The following is a 19,408-nucleotide window of genomic DNA, read 5'->3' as shown; positions in this document are numbered from 1 at the left end:
ACAGACATCAGCAGTCACAAGGAAGTAATCACTGGCTAGAACAGACATCACGAAGCTTTCAGGCCTTGACATCTGAAATCTTTTACCACAGCTCCTAAACCGTACGCTCTGCCTGTGTCCTTGCCTCCAGCAGTCAAAGGTTCACGTTACAGAGACACTATACTAGCAGCCAATGCTACCTGGCAGCTGTCTGTACTTGAGCTTGTTGGAGAAGGTGAAGTTCTTCCAAGTCACACCTAAGCTTGTTATGCTGGGAAAGCCTACGTTGTCTACGTAACACCTGCTCTGCTGCCCCAGAACGTAACCTTTTACTTCCTTGCCCCGGTATGTTCCTGGGCAGGGGGGAAAAAAAAAAGTACAGGAAAAATAATCTACAAACATTGCTCAAGGTGTTTCAATAATAAACTGTCTGTCTGCCTAAGTACTGTGTTAAAGAAGAGTCACCACTGTAGCTTAAATTGCATTTGTAAATTGGAGGGAAAAGACTGGAAAGGGAAACATTTCTTGTCTTTTTATTATAACATACTATATATAATACAGTTAATTTAGCACAAATTTTCATTCAGTGGTCTTAAAAAAAGAAAAGAAAGAAATCTTAACATCTTTGATGAATGACCCTGAGGGAATCTTAGAGACACCTAATAACAAAACCCAACGTAATCAAATGCAGGTTTTCTGTGGCTGCTGAACTCAGTAGAGAGAGCATGGTTTCAGTGCTGTACAGACACAGTAACTTCTAGAGCAATTGGAAGTTTGCAGACTGAATTCCCTTTCTGCTAAGAAAGCCTGCCAGCAAAGCCAGCAACTTTACAAATAAGAAGAAAAAAACTACTTAACATCTAGAGCTAAAGTCTTCACAAAAAAGAAAGATCTTGTCAAGATCAGAGAGGACTAAACCTACCCGACTTCCCCATCACTACCATGCAACATAGTCTTTCTCCCTCCTCTGTTTGTTGGATTCTTTTCATGTATGACTCAGTTTTGGAACTAGAAGTCCTTTATCGTTAAATCTAACCGTCTGTGTATTTGTGTTCTGTTACAATTAACTTGAAATATGTGATTATGGTCTTTAACCAGATAATATCTGGGAGGGGAGAAAATCCAATTAGAATAGTAGTTTACGTAAGGGAACAAAGCTGCTGAATTCTGATTTATGGCAAAAGCTCTTTGTTTTATTAATAAATCAAATAGCTCCATCTCTTCCCTGTGAAATGGAAGTGTAGATATACACTGCATATTACAGATGATGACACTGTTTTGATGTGAAAATGCCTTTTGGTAAATGAATGAACAAATATGTTAAACACTGCCTGCGTGTGACTGCTTTCAGTGGTTATAAAGAAGCACAAAGTTAACATAAGATTTCACAATGATCAAAGTTTTGTTCCTTTTTATGCTGATGCCCACACTTCAGCAGCAAATGAAACATAAACTGTGATAATGTTCTCATGTATTAACAGCTAAGAGAAGCTGCTGCTAGACATAAGTCAAAGCCAAAAGTGTTGCTTTTACAGTGCACAAATCATGATTTGTGCTGTTTTCTGGGTAAAAGTCCATGAAAAAATTAAATTCTCCACCACTACCTTTAATTTTTCTCTTACAGTGAATTTCTGCATCACAGAAAACACGATCAAAATATGCTCAAAAATAGCACTTCCTCAGACCTTTGTGCAGCAGTTATCTGATGTGCCTGATTTTAAGTGCAATAGAACGCATCCTCCTAATGCATCAGTCCATCCTATTACTACTTTATACAGCAGTACCCTGCATTTACCGTATAAAATTAATCTGACCTTTTATTAATGTGCAGCTGGAATTACATATTGATTTTATGTATCCAAAGCATGCAGACTGTTTATATACTAAAAGAATGAAATGTTTTAATGTCTAAACTGCATCAGTCTATCTGGCAGAGTTTATCTATCTGTGCCACTAATTCACAAGAAAAGGAAGAAAAAGTTTGATCTGTGCTATTTAGGAACTAAACAGATCCAGCCGTACATCAGAATTTAATAGCTTTGTTTTCCACACTGACAACTACTACTATAATTGGATCTTTTCAGTACTGTCTGTTTAAATGGAACAGAGATGTTCAGTATTCAGAAACACTGGAACAGCGGAGCAAGCCAAATACGTGTTAGGGGGCTGATCTTCCTCTGGCTGACTTAAGTAAAAGTTTTCCCCTTTGTAGAAAATAGTATGTTATAGCGCAATATCCAGCCTGAAGGAAAAGAAATGTGTTGCTTGCAAGGCCTAGGAAGACCTCAATAATTTTATGACAGCCAGCTGAAGAAAGTGCTGTTAGTCAATCACGGGACAAAAGTACCAAAAAAAATGCCAACAGTGCTGAAAACACACACATGCAAGTTCTAACGTCCCTTGGGATGATGGCCATCCTTAGCAATGCTCTGAAAATTACAGTGGTGTGAATGATTCTGTTCATGGACTATAGTAGCGCTGGAGAGTGGTAAGGGAACAGAGTATGCCAAGGCTGAAATATGGACCCAGACCTGGACAATTAAGAAAGTGGAATCTGCCTGTTCCAACAGCCAGCCACTGAAATAAATGAAAGGGTTCATAGTCTGTAAGAACCGACCTCAGCATTAGCTCAGCGCTTCAACTAAACCACAGACAAAGCCTCTCAAGGGCTCGCAAAACTCTGTGTACAACCCGCACTGCTCCTCCAGAGGCTTTTCGCTTCATGCTCACAGACTCGGTAAGACGCAACCCTCCCCACTCTCCAGTGCTTGCCCCTTTCTGGAGAGATTTCTAGCAGTCTTTCTGCTGCATTTCATAACTGCTGGAAGAAAATTTCACTTGATTAGTGGCAGAAGCACTGCACGGTCCTTCTAATTTAGTAGCACAACATCTCAGCTCAGCTTCTGAATATACCTTGGCCTACTCCTGCTCTAGTCCGGGCTGCTGGCCAGTCTGACTTCTTGTGGGACGAAGTTCTGCCAGAAGAAATGGGAATGGAAAGGACTAAGATCCTTCAACAAGAAGAAGGAAATGCCAAGCACTTCTCTTGCATCATTTAAAAAATAAAAACCAGAACACCAGAGTCCTGACAGGAGAGAGAGTGGCTGGTAATGAAGGGTTTTCCTTATGAATGGTAAAACCTAACAGTAGCAGCTGTAGTGTCAGGACGCAGTTAAATACACCAAAGCCTGATAAGCCCATCTCACCCTGAAGACAGGGAATCTGGACAAAAGAAGCTTTACCTTGCAAGGCATTATGTTTAAGAAATGTTCCTAGGTTGTGAGGGAAACCTGTAACTTACAGCAACCACCCAAGGAACTGAGAGACTCCAGTCCCTGCCAGCTGCAGGGGAGCACAAAGGGAAAGAAGCAGTCCTAATGAAAAGAGACCTTTTATACCAAGTATTACAGGGCAGCATTCATATCAGCACTATCACAGGTTTGTCAGCTTTCCCATGAGCGTCTCCAGTGCAAGAAAGCTATATAAGCAAGTAAAAACTCCCTGAGCTGGACACTGGCACGCTGTCGTCACTTGGAATTGTATCTTGTATCAACATCCACCATCACATGCCTGCCCTACCAATGCTCCTAAGGCAAACACGGTGTTCAGAGTGCATCTTCTCCACTTAATCCCAGCTGTTTCTGTACTTCCCTCATAGCCCGGCAGAGAGGGTGGAGGGGCAGCTGTGAAGATTAACAGCCAACCTGAGGGCAGCAGGGCTGTGGTTGGCATGCAAGGTACATGTGGGAAGTTGGGACGGCTGCAGAAGACTTGGGTAAGAGCTTCGCTCTCTGGGCTGTCTATTTTCATCTACTACCTATTTTATGGAACAAGTTCCTTTTCAATCAACATGCTAAAGACTCCAGTAGTAAAGTGAAAAACACCTTTTCAAAAACTGAAGGGATTCAAAGATGATTTTTTTCAGACACCAGCTGATTGCATAGATCTTATAAAAAGAAATTCACAATGACCTTGCCAGTTCCAAAACCAGACAGCAGAGCTGAGAAATGAGCTGAGGGGGACAAACATGTATCGCTGGGGTAGGGACTGAGGTTTGCTTCCCTGGTCAGCACTCTAGCCAGCTTCATGCTTCAGGCATGCACAATGGTTACAAACTTCCTGCATGGTGGTGTCTTCAGTAATCAGTATGCTTTGTTCAGTTAAGTGTGGAGTTAAAACATACATGAATATGACCTGTTGAATGGGAGCACAGCAGAACAGCAGTCTATTACTCTTGTGCAGGCTTCCCTCACTGGCTAGCTTCTCCTCTGGGCAGATGTCATCTACCTGGACTTCTGCAAGGCCTTTGATAGGTTTCTCCACAACATTCTTGCCACTGAACAGGAGAGATACAGGTTTGATGGATGGACTGTTGGATGGATAAGGAATTGGCTGGATGGCCATGTCCAAAGAGTTACAGTCAATGGCTCTATGTCCAAATGGAAACCAGTGAAGAGTGGTGTCCCTCAAGGGTCCGTTGGGACCAATACTATTAAATACCTTCCCCAATGACATAGACAGTGGGATCAAGTGCACCCTCAGCAAGTTTGCAGATGACAGCAAGCTGAATGGTGCAGTTGATACGCTTGAGGGAAGGGATGCCATCCAAAGGGACCTTGACAGGCTTGAGGAGTGGACCCATGTGAACTTCATGAAGTTCAACAAGGCCAAGTGCAAGGTCCTGCACCTGGGTCGGGGCAATCCCCAGTATCAGAACAGACGGGGATGAATGGATTGTGAGCAGCCCTGCAGACAAGGACTTGGGGATACTGGTGGATGAAAAAATGGATATGTGCTGGCAATGAGTGCTTGTAGCTCAGAAAGCAAATCATATCTTGGGCTGCATAACAAGAAACGTGGCCAGCAGGTTGGGAGAGGTAATTCTGCCGCTCTACTCCGTTCTGGTGAGACCCCACTGGGAGTACTGCATCCAGCTCTGGGGTTCCTGGAAGAAAGACATGGACTCGTTAGAGCGGGTCCAGAGGAGGGCCACGAAAATGATCCAAGGGACGGAACATCTCTCCTGTGAAGAAAGGTTGAGAGAGTTGGGGTTCAGCCTGGAGAAGAGAAGGCTCTGGGGAGACCTTATTGCAGCCTTTCAATATATAAAGGGTGCTTATAAGAAAGATGGAGAGAGACTTTTTACAAGGCCTGCAGTGACAGGACAAAGGGCAACAGTTTTAAACTGAAAGAGAGTAGATTTAGATTGGATATAAGGATTAATTTTTTACTATGAGGGTGGTAAGACAGTGGAACAGGTTGCCCAGAGAAGCTGTGGATGCCCCGTCACTGAAGTGTTCAAAGTCAGGTTGGATGGGGCTTTGAGCAACCTGATCTAGTGAAAGATGTCCCTGCCCATGGCAGGGGGGTTGGAGTAGGTGATCTTTGAAAGTCCCTTCCAATCCAAACCACTCTGTGATTCTGTGATTCTTACGCAAATACTCATTATTATAAGCATTCAATAAATGTGAGATGTGGAAGTGTAACCAATGAGAACAAATGTCAGGAATAAGAGCATCAGAGACAACATCATTGAATAAAATAGTTTGTGTTATTTTTCTTCCATGACATTATCAGTTATCTATTCTGCAACCTTAATCAAAGATTGCTGAAACAGCTTCTTGTGGAGCAGCAGAAGATATTCCATTTGCTTTTTGTTGCTCAATAGCTGACATGACTCACCGCCATGTAGTTAATAGCAGGACAAAGCCATTTTTATCCCTTCCTGTTACACTGCAGCAGCCTGTAAGTCAGATCCCTGTGATCTTAGCCATACAGGCCACTTTGCTATACAGGTATATGAGTATACCTAGCCATCTGGGACATGTTTTTGAATCTGGTATTTAATAAAGTCAAGCCAAAAATATAATAAGCAAACAAGCTTGGAAAAGTTAAGTAGAGGCTGGTAAATGCTCATGACAACTTATACGCACTTTCTAACCATGTTGTATGTTAAACATCAAATTCTCATCCTTTTAGAAGCCAAAAGGCTAAGCGTTCCCTGCTTTGATGTAAAACAGTTCACTACTGTGTCATTAAGAAAGCTGAATTAGTGTATTAACACTGCTGTCTATAAATCTCCATGCACTACTGATGTCTTAAATTCAAAACCAAATGCAAGTATAAGCACTATAGTTCTGTGTAAACAGTATCTTCTCCAGTCATGTACCTACAGGACAATCATGGCTTTCTCTCTCACAAGCACATATATGTAAAGTGTCTCACCATCACAGTCATAGCAGAGCTTGAAAGTATGAACCAATGAATGGAAATTTTCATAAGTTTACTGAAATAACAGTTTTGAGACATATGGCCAGCCACTTCCCATGTAAGTAACATTTTAGTGCAAATTCTACTGGGCTCTGTGACCTTATCAGTACTAAAACGTGTAAAACACTTGGAGGGTAGCAGGTGGAGAAAAGAGAAGTGGGATGAGGGTTCACATCCTGGATGCTGAGATAAATACAGGAGTTTCTCATTCTGTCACTCAGCTTTTTCTGGCAGAAAAGTAGTCTCTTTCTCCACCTCAGTGCTTCCAAAGGAAAGTGAGACCATACCATCATTGCTGGGGTTACACATGGCTTAAAACTGTGAACCCACCTGCTCTGGAAAAGAAGGTCCTTCCATCCATTCCTAACCACTGATACTGCCAACTGGGTTGTGGTATCAGAGACAAGTGTAGCGTGATGTGTTTCCAGCTCAAAAATCCTGGTCCTAAAATCAGGAGTTCTCAGCATTATATTACAAAATCTCATTTCTGAGAACAGATATTCCAGATATTTCCTGTTCCCAGCTGACAGGCCAATGTATGGCTAAGGAACAAACAGTTCCAGAAATAAACTTTTGTTCAGTAAAACTGAATTAGGCTACGACATCAGAAAAGTCATGACCAAAAAAAAAGAAAAATTAATTGGAAAATCTCTTCTTGTTTTAAATGTAAATGTTTACTTCTCTCTAACGGGAAACCAGTACAGCATTTTATTTTCTCTACAGACCTGAAACACTCTCCTGTTTTCTAATGCTTTTTCAGAGAAATAGCGGAACAGAGAGATGCTGGATTATCGATACAGAGAAAGAAATCTCCTGCCTCTCTAGAGGTCAGATGCAGCACAAGCACTGGCATAATACATTTCTTTACATGGCTTTACCAGTGTTCCACTGGTGCTGGAAGGATGACCCTAGGGATGGGAGGTCCTTCACAGCCAAGACATTCAACCTTAGATTCATCAGTTTAGCCCCTTTAACCTATATTTAAACACAAAAACAAACAGCCAATGCCAATGGTAAAAGTCAAGTACTCAGTACTCTTCAGAACTGGACTCTCCCCTCCCCCCAATGCTTAGATTAAGATATCCAAAATTTTCTCTTACAGTTATTCAAATTCTTTGACCCTCTAATGATGCTCTCTCGACAGTCAAACTTGTGGCCTAGACACCTGCACAATGGAAACTAGAAAGAGACGATAACCTTGCTCAGTGCTGACCAAGGAGGAAGTGAACCATCATTCTTGAGTTTTTTATTTCCCTGTATCTCCCAGCATGAGACTGCTGACTAAATGCCACGGTAAAACAGTAGAGTGAAAAACTGATCTCAGCATTCCTTTAGGACTTTTAGCTCACACAAGAATTTGCCAAAGCACTGACTTGGGTCCTGCTCTGCACCAGGCCGTTCTGCCCACAGCTGCTATACATTTGTTTCTCTGTTAGAGAGACAGTAGTTGCTTCCTCTTTAACTAGACCAGTCCATAGTTTCCACACAAGTCATCTCTGAACATGGTACTATCCAGAAAAAGATACAATAGTATAGGTGTAGAACTTTTCAACCCTCATCAAAAAATCTACTGAACGTTCAAGGCTTGACCTCAAACAAAGGTCTTCGTGAGGTGTGACACACTCGCATTTTGCACTGACAAACAGAAGTCTTCTTACAAGACTTGTTTCACTAAAATCTTCAGCTAAAATGTAAAACTAAAAAAATAGTTTTTAATTGAATATTCTGGTAGTGCATAGGGAAAAACATTGTTTTCTCTTTTGTCTGTTTGGTTATTTTTTTTAACTCTCTTTTCCCTCAGGGAAATCTAATTTTGGCAACATGTGTGGGATGGAGCACTAATCTGCTGTTTAAACATGTGCGTATCTGGAATTTTCAAGCCACTTTTCCTAAGCCTTGTGAACCTTCTCAAAATACTGCAAAAAAGAAAGGCACAAGGGATAACCCCCAAAAGATGATAGAGAGACCTTCACTGCTCTTATGGCCTGATTCTACCTTGTTAAAGTATTTACAGTCTAAACAACACTGAGTATCCTGATTAGTTCACATCAGCTTGATTATAAGTGTCCTATTCCCACTAATTTCAGGTGGATGATAGCCTGAGGGTACTAGTGGGACAAGGAGTGACAGGGAGAGAGCATAGCTATGCCCATTCTTGTGTTGCTTTAGAAGACTCAGACTCTTTGAGATAAGAAGCTCATATCAGCAGGTGAGTTGAAAACTAGTCTGTCTGCGAGTTGTGCTGGTTTAACTTCAGCTGTTCTCTCAAACTGGGCTAGTTTAACCAATGCAGATGGATGCACAAGAAATCTTTGCTCAGTTTAGGCTAAACCAAAATTGGAAAATTGCTTTCTTTCCTCTTCTTTTTTTAATTTTTTTTTTTTTTTTGAGAAAAACTGAGTGCAAAAGGAACATCTGTACTGAGATACCAGGGCTGCCCTGTGAGTTGTTTTAATGCAATTAGCATGAGTTGCCCTTCCCAAAGTGCCTCATATATAGAGCAGCCTGCAGCCACCAACAGTCAGGCTTACAGTACAACCCTTGAGAAAACAGCCTTGCCTTCTCTTCTGGACCAGTTTCTGCCTAGGACTGACAGGGAAAGAAAGAGATGGTATAAATGGCTTCATGCCTGGAACAGGGAGTTGTGGGACTGTTCCTCTAAGTCCAGCTGTACCCAATATGCTTCCAGCACTGTGCAAAAACAGGTAGGGCTGGAATGAAAGCTGGATCTGTCAATTCAGCCCAGCTTCAAGGCTGGGACAGATGAGCAAATGTGCCTGCAGTAAGCATAGGCTCTGAGTTTATACATATTCCAGAAGGGTGCACACACTGACTTGTGAGGAAATCAGACTGATGAGTTATTTTGGTGCCAGCCTGCATGCAAATGAACCCTCCCAAACAGGCAGACACCAAATTCAAATGTGCTTTTTAGACAAAGTAAATAAGCAACCACAAAGTAATTTGCAAGGCTTATCTAAACCTGTTTAATCATGCTAGTACAAGCTTGTTTTGAACAAAGGTCTACTCTTAGGAGAAAATGAGAGGGAAAAAAATCCATCCCCTACCCCTACCAGCTCTCAGAGGGATACACGCACCTTCTCACAGGGGATAGCAGCTGCTAGATTTAGCTTAGCTTTCAGCTGAACTGAAGCTTTCCACATAAACATCCAGGACATGGCCAGTGGTTAATAAACCATAAGCTGCTCCAGAATCCACAGTGAGTCTTTGTGGATTTTGTTAAAAGCCACACTGAGTAAAAACAGTGGCGTGTTTTGTTTGTTTCGTACTACAAGGCAGCAAGAAAATGTAAATGTTTTTCATGAGTCTAGATTCATACTATGAAAATATCCTAAATCAAATTTATGAAACCTGAAAGGGAGTTTTGAGTTCTCGCAGCCCAAGCTGTATCTGCTTAGCTGCTCTTAAGAGCGGCTAACATGACATCTCAGATGGACGGAAAACATTCCATAAGCAACTGTGAAGGGTGTGGTGGCACAGCAGCCTGCAGAGTAGCACAGAAAACACATTGATTCCTCCTGCCTACTGTGTCTCCTATTAGATCCAGTGCACCAGAAACGGCTGCTGTGACTAGGCAGCAGCGAGGGTGGGTTAGAAATTAGAAGGAAACTGGTGAAATACCAAGAAACATTCATTTTTTCCAAAAGATGCTTACTGGTCACTGCTAACACCATTAGATCACTCACAGTGGGATTTAGCACAGTGCTTTCTCCTAGCTGCTCTCGCCAGTGTGTCATGCTGCACACATGGATCTGATCCGTGTTTCAGTGTGAAGACAGTCCACTATCTTTTTGGCTTTAAAGACAGAGCATGCAGAAGTACATTTCTGACTATTTTAAACATTTCTAGCACATCCTGTTGCTGTAGTAGCTGGATAACAAGACCACAGTATTTAAAGTCTTGGAGGAAAAAATGTCAAGGCCTTTGAAAATCTCTCGTTTCCTTTTTTCTTTTTTAACCTACTCACTGAGTGATTTTCTTTTTTCTTGACTATTTTGAGTGTACAACAACAAAGTATACATTCAAACTGGTATCTTCAGACATACAAGCCACAGAGGAATTACAGTGACTCTTCTCACAGCTTGTGTATCGATAGGGTGTAGAATCGAGTACAGAAAGTACAAGTTTGTGTCAGACAGATCACATTCGTTAACAAACATGCAAAGCTAACAAGCAGTATGTTCCCAGTCTACTATAAATTACTCAGACAAATCAAAGCAGCACTAAAACAAGCACTATTTCTGGTCACTTGCACTATAAAGGAAAGCCGTTTCTTGGAATTCACAAACGGAGAGATCCACTCCAAGCCCACAAATGCTGATCTTGGATCTTCTGAGCATATGTTTAGAGTAAAATAATGCCTGCAAAGCACTGGAGGCAAGGATACAGCAAAGCTTCTATAATTGTTCATTGCTGCTTCAAGAGTTGAGCTAAAAAGAGATCAGAACGGTACTTTTCTGAACAAAGGTTTGGAAGGGGGAAACTGTAAGACCTTTTACTCTCTGAGACTATGGACCTTATATGCTGTTAATGCTGCAGAGAGACACACAAAGATCCTTCAGAGCATGCTGGCAGAACGGCTGCCCTGCCAGAGGATGGTTGTACCCAACATAACAGCGCTGGGCTTGCTGGCCTCTGCAGAGGGCATTTGGAGAGAGTGCTGCAGTTACAAGAGGACTGCCCAGCACACACCCCACTTCAGCGACTCCAAATTGGCAGCCAGGCTCTTTATGGCACGCAGCTTGGCGCAGACCTGTGGGACAATAAATTGCATGGGTGGCCACAGGGCAGGGACAGAATAAAGAAGGCATAAAAGTGGCTTAAAACAACTGTTTCTACCCCCACCCTCGCTCCTTTCCCATGCCCAGCAGAGTGACGGGTATAGAAATAGCTATCCTTCATCGACCTGCTTCACAGGCATGCGCTTGGAAGCTATCAGTTAGTTCACATAAGAAACACAGAAAGGCCAAGCTTTTAACACCGCTTCTTTTAAATGCTTGAGATACTGCTACAGAGACATTATTCAAAGACAGCTATGGACAGCTGATATTTTAAGAAGCTGCTTCCAAAAAATCTGTTTCTTGTCCTATGATAAGCCACATGACCAGGCATGTCATTCTGTAAAGGGAGTGAGGGAGGAGGATAGCAGTGTGGGAAAGAGAGGGTCTGGACTACATAATCTATTTGTTTGTTTTCCTGCTTGAACAACAGGGCTTCAGAATGACACAGAACTAAACAGCTAAAACATAACTGAGAGTTGTTCTGCTGAGTACAATGGTAATATAAAAATGTAAAAGCATTCTTGTCCAATGCATGAACAGGTTGGGATGCAGGTCCTACAAAAGATTTGGGAACGAACTTCTCTGAGGTTTGGTAAAAGGATGGTCAGCATTTGGTGCAAGAAAATGCAGTTCCCTCTATCCCACTGCTGAGTGTCTCTCAGCAGGGCAACACCTTCAAGAACCAGTAAGAGCCTATCCCTACTAGTATGGGGTGAGGAAGCTAATGCTGCTGCATGAATTAACAGCATGCTCAGACAGGTTTTGACCAGGACTTTAATGAGGATGGCAAATATTCCGCTGGATAACTTACGGGATGCTGTTACAGAGAGGCTCTGTGACGCTGCAGCTGCTGAGGACTTGGTACTTGCAGGTGTGCACTTTGCCTACAACTTAGTTGACGCAGGAACCTGGGCTTGGATTATTTCCTGCTTTCTCAGCTATTTTAAGAGAGGGGAGGTAGTTACATGTGGTTTCCTTACAAGCTCTCTTTCAATACTTGACTTCTTGGGGCCCAGTCCTGTTTTCATTGGAATTAATGAGCTTTCTGTCATTGACCCCAGTTTAACCCCTGACAATTTATTATGGACCTCACTGCTATTGTAGCTAGGCATCCTGTGATCTAAAATTTATTTTTAAAAATTATTTACCCACATATTTTGGAGCACACTTCTGAGATAGAAAAGTTCCATAATCATCTTACAATACAGAGAACTAAGATACAGAAGGAGGATGGGCTGGAAATGCAAAGAGCCTTAGGTGTCTACAAAGCTGACTGTAAGTATCTATATGATAACTGATTTCCTCAGTAAAGCAGCGTATGCTGAGCAAGTCATGCCATGTATATCCTGATGTGCTGAGCTGCTTGGCACATAAGCCCAGCTTTGCTTCCTTAGATAGGCACTGTTTCCTCAGCCTTCTTCCCTAACGGGGCCCAATTCAGTTTCTGATAACCTGTTTGAGGAGGAAATGGCACTGCCACTCACTTCCACACAACAGTCTAAAGGTTTCAGGTCTTGCCAAACTGTACAAAACCGAGACTTGAAGTCTTTAGCTGCCTGGTTTGGACCAGCAATTTACACCTCAGCGAGTATGCCAAACACGGGATTGCAGGGGTACTCCCTCCCGGTTTTCCTGCTGTATTAATGCATGCATGTATTCGCTGGTTAAAGACAGAAGAGTGACTCCACGACTGATGGCTCAGGCACACACACATCTAGGCATGACAGCTTCCAGGAGCAGGGGAGTCTGTAGGGTCTGCAGGTCCCCTCTGAGCCTGACAGCTTCCAGGAATCGCACTCCTAGTGCTGAACCGTGACTCTGCTGCCAGGAAGCCAGGGATCCTGACATAGTGTAAGGGACTCCTCTGGGCAGCAAGGCTCTTGAAAGCTAGTCTTGTGATGATCTGTACTTGGACGCATCAATTCCTTTCACTGTGTTTACCAGCACCTCCTGCTGTGTGTCAGCTGGTCTGGGATCACAGAAATCCAATCATCTGCTGTGGATGAGTGGAGGAACTGGTGCCTTCCTGGGTCTTCCTTTGAGATAGAGCTGGGACGTGCCCTTAGCTTATAACTATACCCACAAACACGGAAGCATCCCTGTATTCAGTAGCCTATATGCAATCTGTAGTTTTGGTCCTACATAACGTGCCTGAGGTCATGTAGGCAGTCTACACTGGCAGAGAACTGGGACACATCATCCGAGTACCCCCCTGGAGCTCTACCCACTGGGAGAAACTTCCTCTCAGTGGGAACAGGATGGGACGTTTGAGATGCAATTCAATTAGCTTCTTCAAAACAATCAGTTTTTGAAACATTTGGCCTGTAGCTGATTAAGCTTCTTGCCCTGGCGGTAGCTGCTGTGTCATGTCTAAATTCTATGTGGAAATCACTGATGATTAAACAAGTCTTTATGTCATGTTTTTACAAGCTATTCAGAGAAAGGCTCTATCTACCATAAAGAATTATTTGGAAGGCACATTGATTTTTATCCTATCGGTTGGATTGCAACTTCATTAATGCTGATCTACCTCAGTACAACTATAGGCTTCTGTAGTTATCTTTGATGACAGTGGTAAGGGCAGCAGCTCCCATTGTTTGCAAAATCTCTCAAATGAGAAGAGCTACTAGGAAAAAAGATGTATCTGAATTCTAGAAAATATTTTTTTTCTTCCTGACAAAATACAGGAAACTGGGGTTAGCTGGCAAGAGAGATGGGAGAGGAGGGCATACAAATAAATACTATTTCAGTAAGATTATTAAAGCAAGTAAAACTTCAGGTAATTTCCTCTAATTCTGCTGATAGTAACTGATCTGGATTTTGTTTTGTTTCAAAATAGTGCTGTTGTGGGGAGATAAGCACAGTGAGACAGCAGTAAAACAGTTTTTCAGCACAGACACCTCCAGAATGCATGCATGCTGTCCCTTTAAATCTTACAAGCTTTAATGCTCCAAGTGCTGGAGGGATATTCTGCAACAAGGAGTTTCAGGCAAAATTCCTAATTGAAACTGATCTGGTTTGCAGGCAGGAAAAGTAGTTGTTTATATTTAAATATCTTCTCACTGGGCAGTTAAAATGTGTTTTCAAAAATCAAGCTACAATAGAAGCCACTAAAAACCCCCAACATTTTCCAACCGCAAACAATTGCCCCAAATAATTCCTATTCAAATTCAGGGAAAAGTTATGGTAAAAATTCTGATACTATGATGAGGTCAGCTGTTGGCAAGTGCTAGTATTTTAATGACAACCATAACAGTAATTCATTAGCACTACTAGAACAAGCAGATTTAGCTGGTGTGGAGTAGATTGGTGAGCAGTTTACTTACCTGAAACAAATTCTTATCTTAAATGAGAGTTAGGAATGGTGACTTACCAGCTCTAAGAACCTTCTCACCACCTGTCTTTGTTTTAAGTTAGTTTCACCATCCAGGTTAGCTGTTTCTATATGGCACAGCCCATCGGGATCACTTGAGGAGAGCAGCAATATGTCAGCAGGAATAATTTCATTACAGCGAAGCTGCACGAAGTCTCCAACTTTCACTTCTTTCCAGTATCTGCTTATATATTTCTTCTCATTTCTGGAAAAAAAAAAAGACATTTACAGGACATACATAAAAAAAATGCACAGACTGGGGTGCCTCTGATAAGATCTGGTTTGATTTTTAACAGGAGTACAGTGCCTTTGGGAGGTCCTCAGGTACTCTCAAGTTACACTGGGAAAAGGTGATGCAGACTGCCTGGAGGCCACTTCCCACTGACTCAGAACCGGGTCTAAGTTCCCAAGACACTCTTTTAAGGCCCAGAGGACAACATGTGGATGTTAGACCTGGCTAAGCAGGGTAAGCAGGAGCTTCATACACTCTCCTTTCCCTCTCTCCATGCTCCGAGCCATCCATCTGACCCCATGAAGGGGAGGGGGCCACTGTCTGTACCAGGTGAAAAGGTGTCGCACACTTTCAGGGCGAGGGGGGAACTGAGAACAGGCTTGTGCACAGGACACCTGCTTGGCACAGCTCCTGAACATCCTCCATCACGCACCCCCCTCTGATGCACCTTCAGATAGCTTCCCCTTGTTCCTTCTTTCCAACAGGGACAAACTTTGTATAGTGCTGCACGTGATATTTGGACAAAGGATCCAAAAGTCTATAATGGAAAGGAATTTCCACTATTCTTCACTAAACCTAGAATTACAAGGACGTCATGTGGAAAAACGCAGCCCCAACTGCTCTAGGAAGGAAAGGAACTAGGAAAGGACACTGTCATTTCTTTTAAATATTCCTGCAGTATCTCCATTCTAGCCATAGCACCGTCTGTTACATAGCTAATTTCTGCTTAGTTACTCTGAACCTTTTATTGTGGAGTGTAATTTCTTTGCCAATTCAAAGACTTACCCACCTGAAACACTGATGTGTGTGTTGTTCATTTAGATAACAGCCACTAAACCTCTCTAGTTTTAAAGGTCATGCTAGTTTGCTATTTTTTTATTTTTTTAACTTTTTCTTGAGAGCAAGAAGAAAAAGGAACGGGTGATTGCTTAATTAATTCTAGCTAAAATTCAAGGTTTTTAGTTTCATGACACACACATACGTGCTTTCTTGGCATTTGTGTAAATTCCTTTCTCCTGTTGTGTTTTTGAAAGAAATTCATTTCAAAACAGCTACAGTATTAACCTGGTAAAATACATCCCGAAAATGGGAAGCTGCTATTCTGACACTTATTCTAAGCTGTCAGAAGGCCTTTTACCATGTGAGCACCGAGATGTCTGTCAGCGCTGTCACCGTCACTGTCACCAGAGACAGTCTCCCGTGACAGCACTTTGACTGGCAGAATGGGATTCTGATGGGGGAGTGGGGGATGGTGGCAGCTATTTTATGTTCTTTAAAGTATATTATTTTAAAACACATCACTTTCAGTAGTAATGTGAATAGATTTGTAACCACGTGGAAACATGCAAGTCCTTCCAATGTTGTTACTTTGCAGTTACTGATAGTCATGCCATGCCTAATTCATCCTTGTCATGCCTTCACTGGTGTTACAGGAATTAGTAACTTAATTGGCTTTTATTCATGTATTTAGCCTAAATACTGAACAATAATGTGTCAGGTAGCACAACAAGGATGTATCAGATCAGGTTTTACCTCCCAGAATGTCTTCATTGTCCTTTCCTAACATCCAGTTTATAAAGGGAGGAATGAAAATAATGGCTGTGATTTCTATTTTGATAAAGCCTGAAAAGGATTAATAAGAGCTAAGTGTAAAACATGATAGTCTAACAAGGGAAAGTAATTTACATACTAGCTGCTGATATTACCCATTCCCTTCACATTCAGGCCGAAACCAACATTTAACTTCCCCTGCTAATGAGTATGAATTGCTTTGAAACCCAGTGTGCCATAATGTAGTACAAATCACCGCACCGCAGATCTGAAGGGTTTGTTAGCCATGCAATCTGTAACTCCAAAACCCTTCACATGTGGCCGTTGCTCTTCATCCTTTTTAATTTAATGGTGAAACTGCGTGATGTTCAAATGCATGTACAATGAGTAGCAGTATAGAAGTATGATCAGGCTAAAAATAGCACATAGTCCCGTACCATGCTATAAGCACTACAATTTTTTATTTAACTTCTATTGTTTGAAAAGCATTGCTATTTTAGCATTTCCTCATCTCCCACATGCTTAGCAACTGCCACAAGTATATACTCTGTGGCAGGAAGGGTGGCTATCGAGCAACACAAGGCCAAATGGCTCTGCTGGGATAAATGAAGTTGTTCAGCCTGGAGAAGAGAAGGCTCTGGGGACACCTTACTGAGGCTTTTCAATATATAAAGGGGGCTTATGACGAAGATGGAAAGAGACTTTTTACCAAGGCCTGCAGTGACAGGACAAGGGGCAATGGTTTTAAACTGAAAGAGGGTAGATTTAGATGGGACATAAGGAAGACATTTTTTTACGATGAGGGTGGTGAGACACTGGAACAGGTTGCCCAGAGAAGTTGTGGATGCCCCACCATTGGAAGTGTTCAAGGTCAGGTTGGATGGGGCTTTGAGCAACCTGATCTAGTGAAAGATGTCCCTGCCTACGGCAGGGGGGTTGGACTAGATGACCTTTAGAGGTCCCTTCTAACCCAAAGCATTCTGTGATTCAGTGAATCTAGGAATGCAAGACCTCCTGCACATACACCAGGGCCCTGGGGCAGAGCCCCTTTCATCAGACACGTGGGAACAATTTGGCCCAGTATTCTACTTGTTCAGCTCTCTGCTGACAGGGGCCAGTAGTGGATGGAAAATTACTGTCCGCATGGAAAATTACTTCTTAATCCTCCTCAGCCAGGGTTGCTCTATGTCCTCTAGCACAGCTCTGAGCTCAGACTTGTCTCATTGCAGCCAGTGAGTGGTCACTGCAAGTATTCTCTGTAGAGTACAGCACGATAATGTCTTCAGGTGGGGCGGTTCAGATACTAAATGCACGTTAACTATATCAGTCCTTTAGGAGCATTCCTTTAATGTGCTCAGCCTACTCTTCTGAACACGCAGGTTAGCTCACCTCGAGACAACTGTCCTATCTCTACCCAGTACAAACAGGCCAAGTGACCCCGTTGATACAGTTACAATTTTGCCATTGACTTCTGCAGAGACAGGATTTTGTCATCCAAGTTTTATATCACCTACTAAATGTTTATTCTTGCTGGTATATTGTGCCAGTAAATTGCAGAAGTTATATGATATAGAGAGTTAGGAATGCCACACTTCTTGTAAGAGAAGGGCTGTCTTTAAAATTTAAGCTTTCCTTTGTGTTTGTAAGGTTTGGCATACAAGAATGTTGATTTAAATTTTATTTGAAGTTCAGGGATTTGAGCAGTTTTGCCTCAGTGTGTCCTCACAGACATTATTCTTCCAGTCGCTCTTCAGAAGGGGTCCCTTCCATGTCTCTAATGATGTACATTGCATTGGCTTGCTGTGATAGGAAACCTGAATTAAACACAGTATATCCATGGGTGGGCATATGTGCATCATTACGTGTTTGGTGGTGTTTTCAAATGGTTCAGTACACTTTTCAACTTCAGAGCAAACATAACATTTAAGCAGATGCTTCAGCTGAGCTCTTCACAGTAATGGCCAGGCTTGGAGGATACTAACAGTTTGACACATAGGACTGGAATGGATACCAGATCCCAGGGACCACCTCCTTGCACCTGCAGGCATTTAGGTAACGGAGACCACACTCTATGCACTCACACAGAACATCAACAAAATGCAACAATGTGGGTACTCTTTACTCATCCAACAGTCACCACGATTCTTCCCGGCAGGGTCCTGTCTGTTCATTTACCTGGTAGGTGCTTCTGAAAGGCCTTCCTGACTCTGGTCTTTAATATCCTAAAATGATCTGCAGATTTTGCTATCTTTCCTTCTGTAATTACCCAGCTGATAAATTAATGTTTCAAACACAGACGCCTTGGTCTATTTCTCTGGGACCTTGCCATTTATTCTTGCTTTGTCTTGACTCCATCGCTACTGTGTGGTCGATGACAGTCCTCTGCAGTCTCAGCACAGGGCTTCAGGCACTGCTTGCAAGGGACTCTTCAACAAAAGCTTTTGGCAAGTTTAAGTAAACATCATATGACCTCCTGGAATATTTTGTCAAAGGGCTCAAAGAATTCTGGCAGGAACACAGGACTGGGAGGCAGCATCTCAGTTAGTGGTCCAGCCCCCTCCCGCAGTCGCAGGAACCCCTGCCATGGATATTTAGACCAGAAGCTAACACCCCACAACTCTAGTTCTACCTGCCCTCACTTATCACACGCCTGAAGATTCATTTTAGTACCTATGACAAACTTAAGGTTGATGCTACAAGAAGCCAAAGCTGAAAACTATGATGAACGACAGGAAGAGGTCAGAGATACTAATTCTTATCTTTCAAAGCTGAAGAGTTAGATAAAAGTCTTCCAAATCAATACGCTGTCATGAACTACTGCCATTCTGCAAAAAGAATAGATACTGTTGGTACTCTCCAGTTAAATCACCATGATGAACTACTAATTTCAGACAGCTATGCCCAGCTACTATAACGTGTTGTTTTGGGCTCACATATTAAAAATGTCCAGCCTCCTGCACACAACCTAATCTGTATCAACACATTGGCATGCAAAGAATGTATGTCAGCTGTGGTTCAAACCCATAGTCACGTAGATCTTCATGCTCCTCTCTGCCACAATCAGAAACAGAACTTGCCAGTGCCTTCACTTTTCTGAGCATATCTTTACAGGTAGACATTGACTGAAAACTAAAGATGGATGGCTAAGAAGTCGGCCGGCGCAGCTGCATCGACATCAAAACTGTTAGCCAACAGCAAATGTGG

At 42.4% G+C, this 19,408-nt stretch overlaps 1 protein-coding gene across 2 annotated transcripts in view; it reads right to left on the bottom strand.

Annotated features, from left to right (window-relative positions):
• ATP10A (ATPase phospholipid transporting 10A (putative)) overlaps positions 1-19,408 on the bottom strand; it is a 114,421-nt gene that overhangs the window by 54,909 nt on the left and 40,104 nt on the right. For both annotated transcript variants that reach the window (XM_076359003.1, XM_076359011.1), the window contains exon 2: positions 14,422-14,626. In XM_076359003.1, coding sequence (XP_076215118.1) covers positions 14,422-14,626 — 205 coding nt within the window. The remainder of the gene's footprint in view (positions 1-14,421; positions 14,627-19,408) is intronic.

This window comes from Aptenodytes patagonicus, chromosome 1 (assembly GCF_965638725.1).
Source record: "Aptenodytes patagonicus chromosome 1, bAptPat1.pri.cur, whole genome shotgun sequence".
Taxonomy (NCBI): domain Eukaryota; kingdom Metazoa; phylum Chordata; class Aves; order Sphenisciformes; family Spheniscidae; genus Aptenodytes; species Aptenodytes patagonicus.
This window is presented reverse-complemented; position numbering and strand designations above follow the sequence as displayed.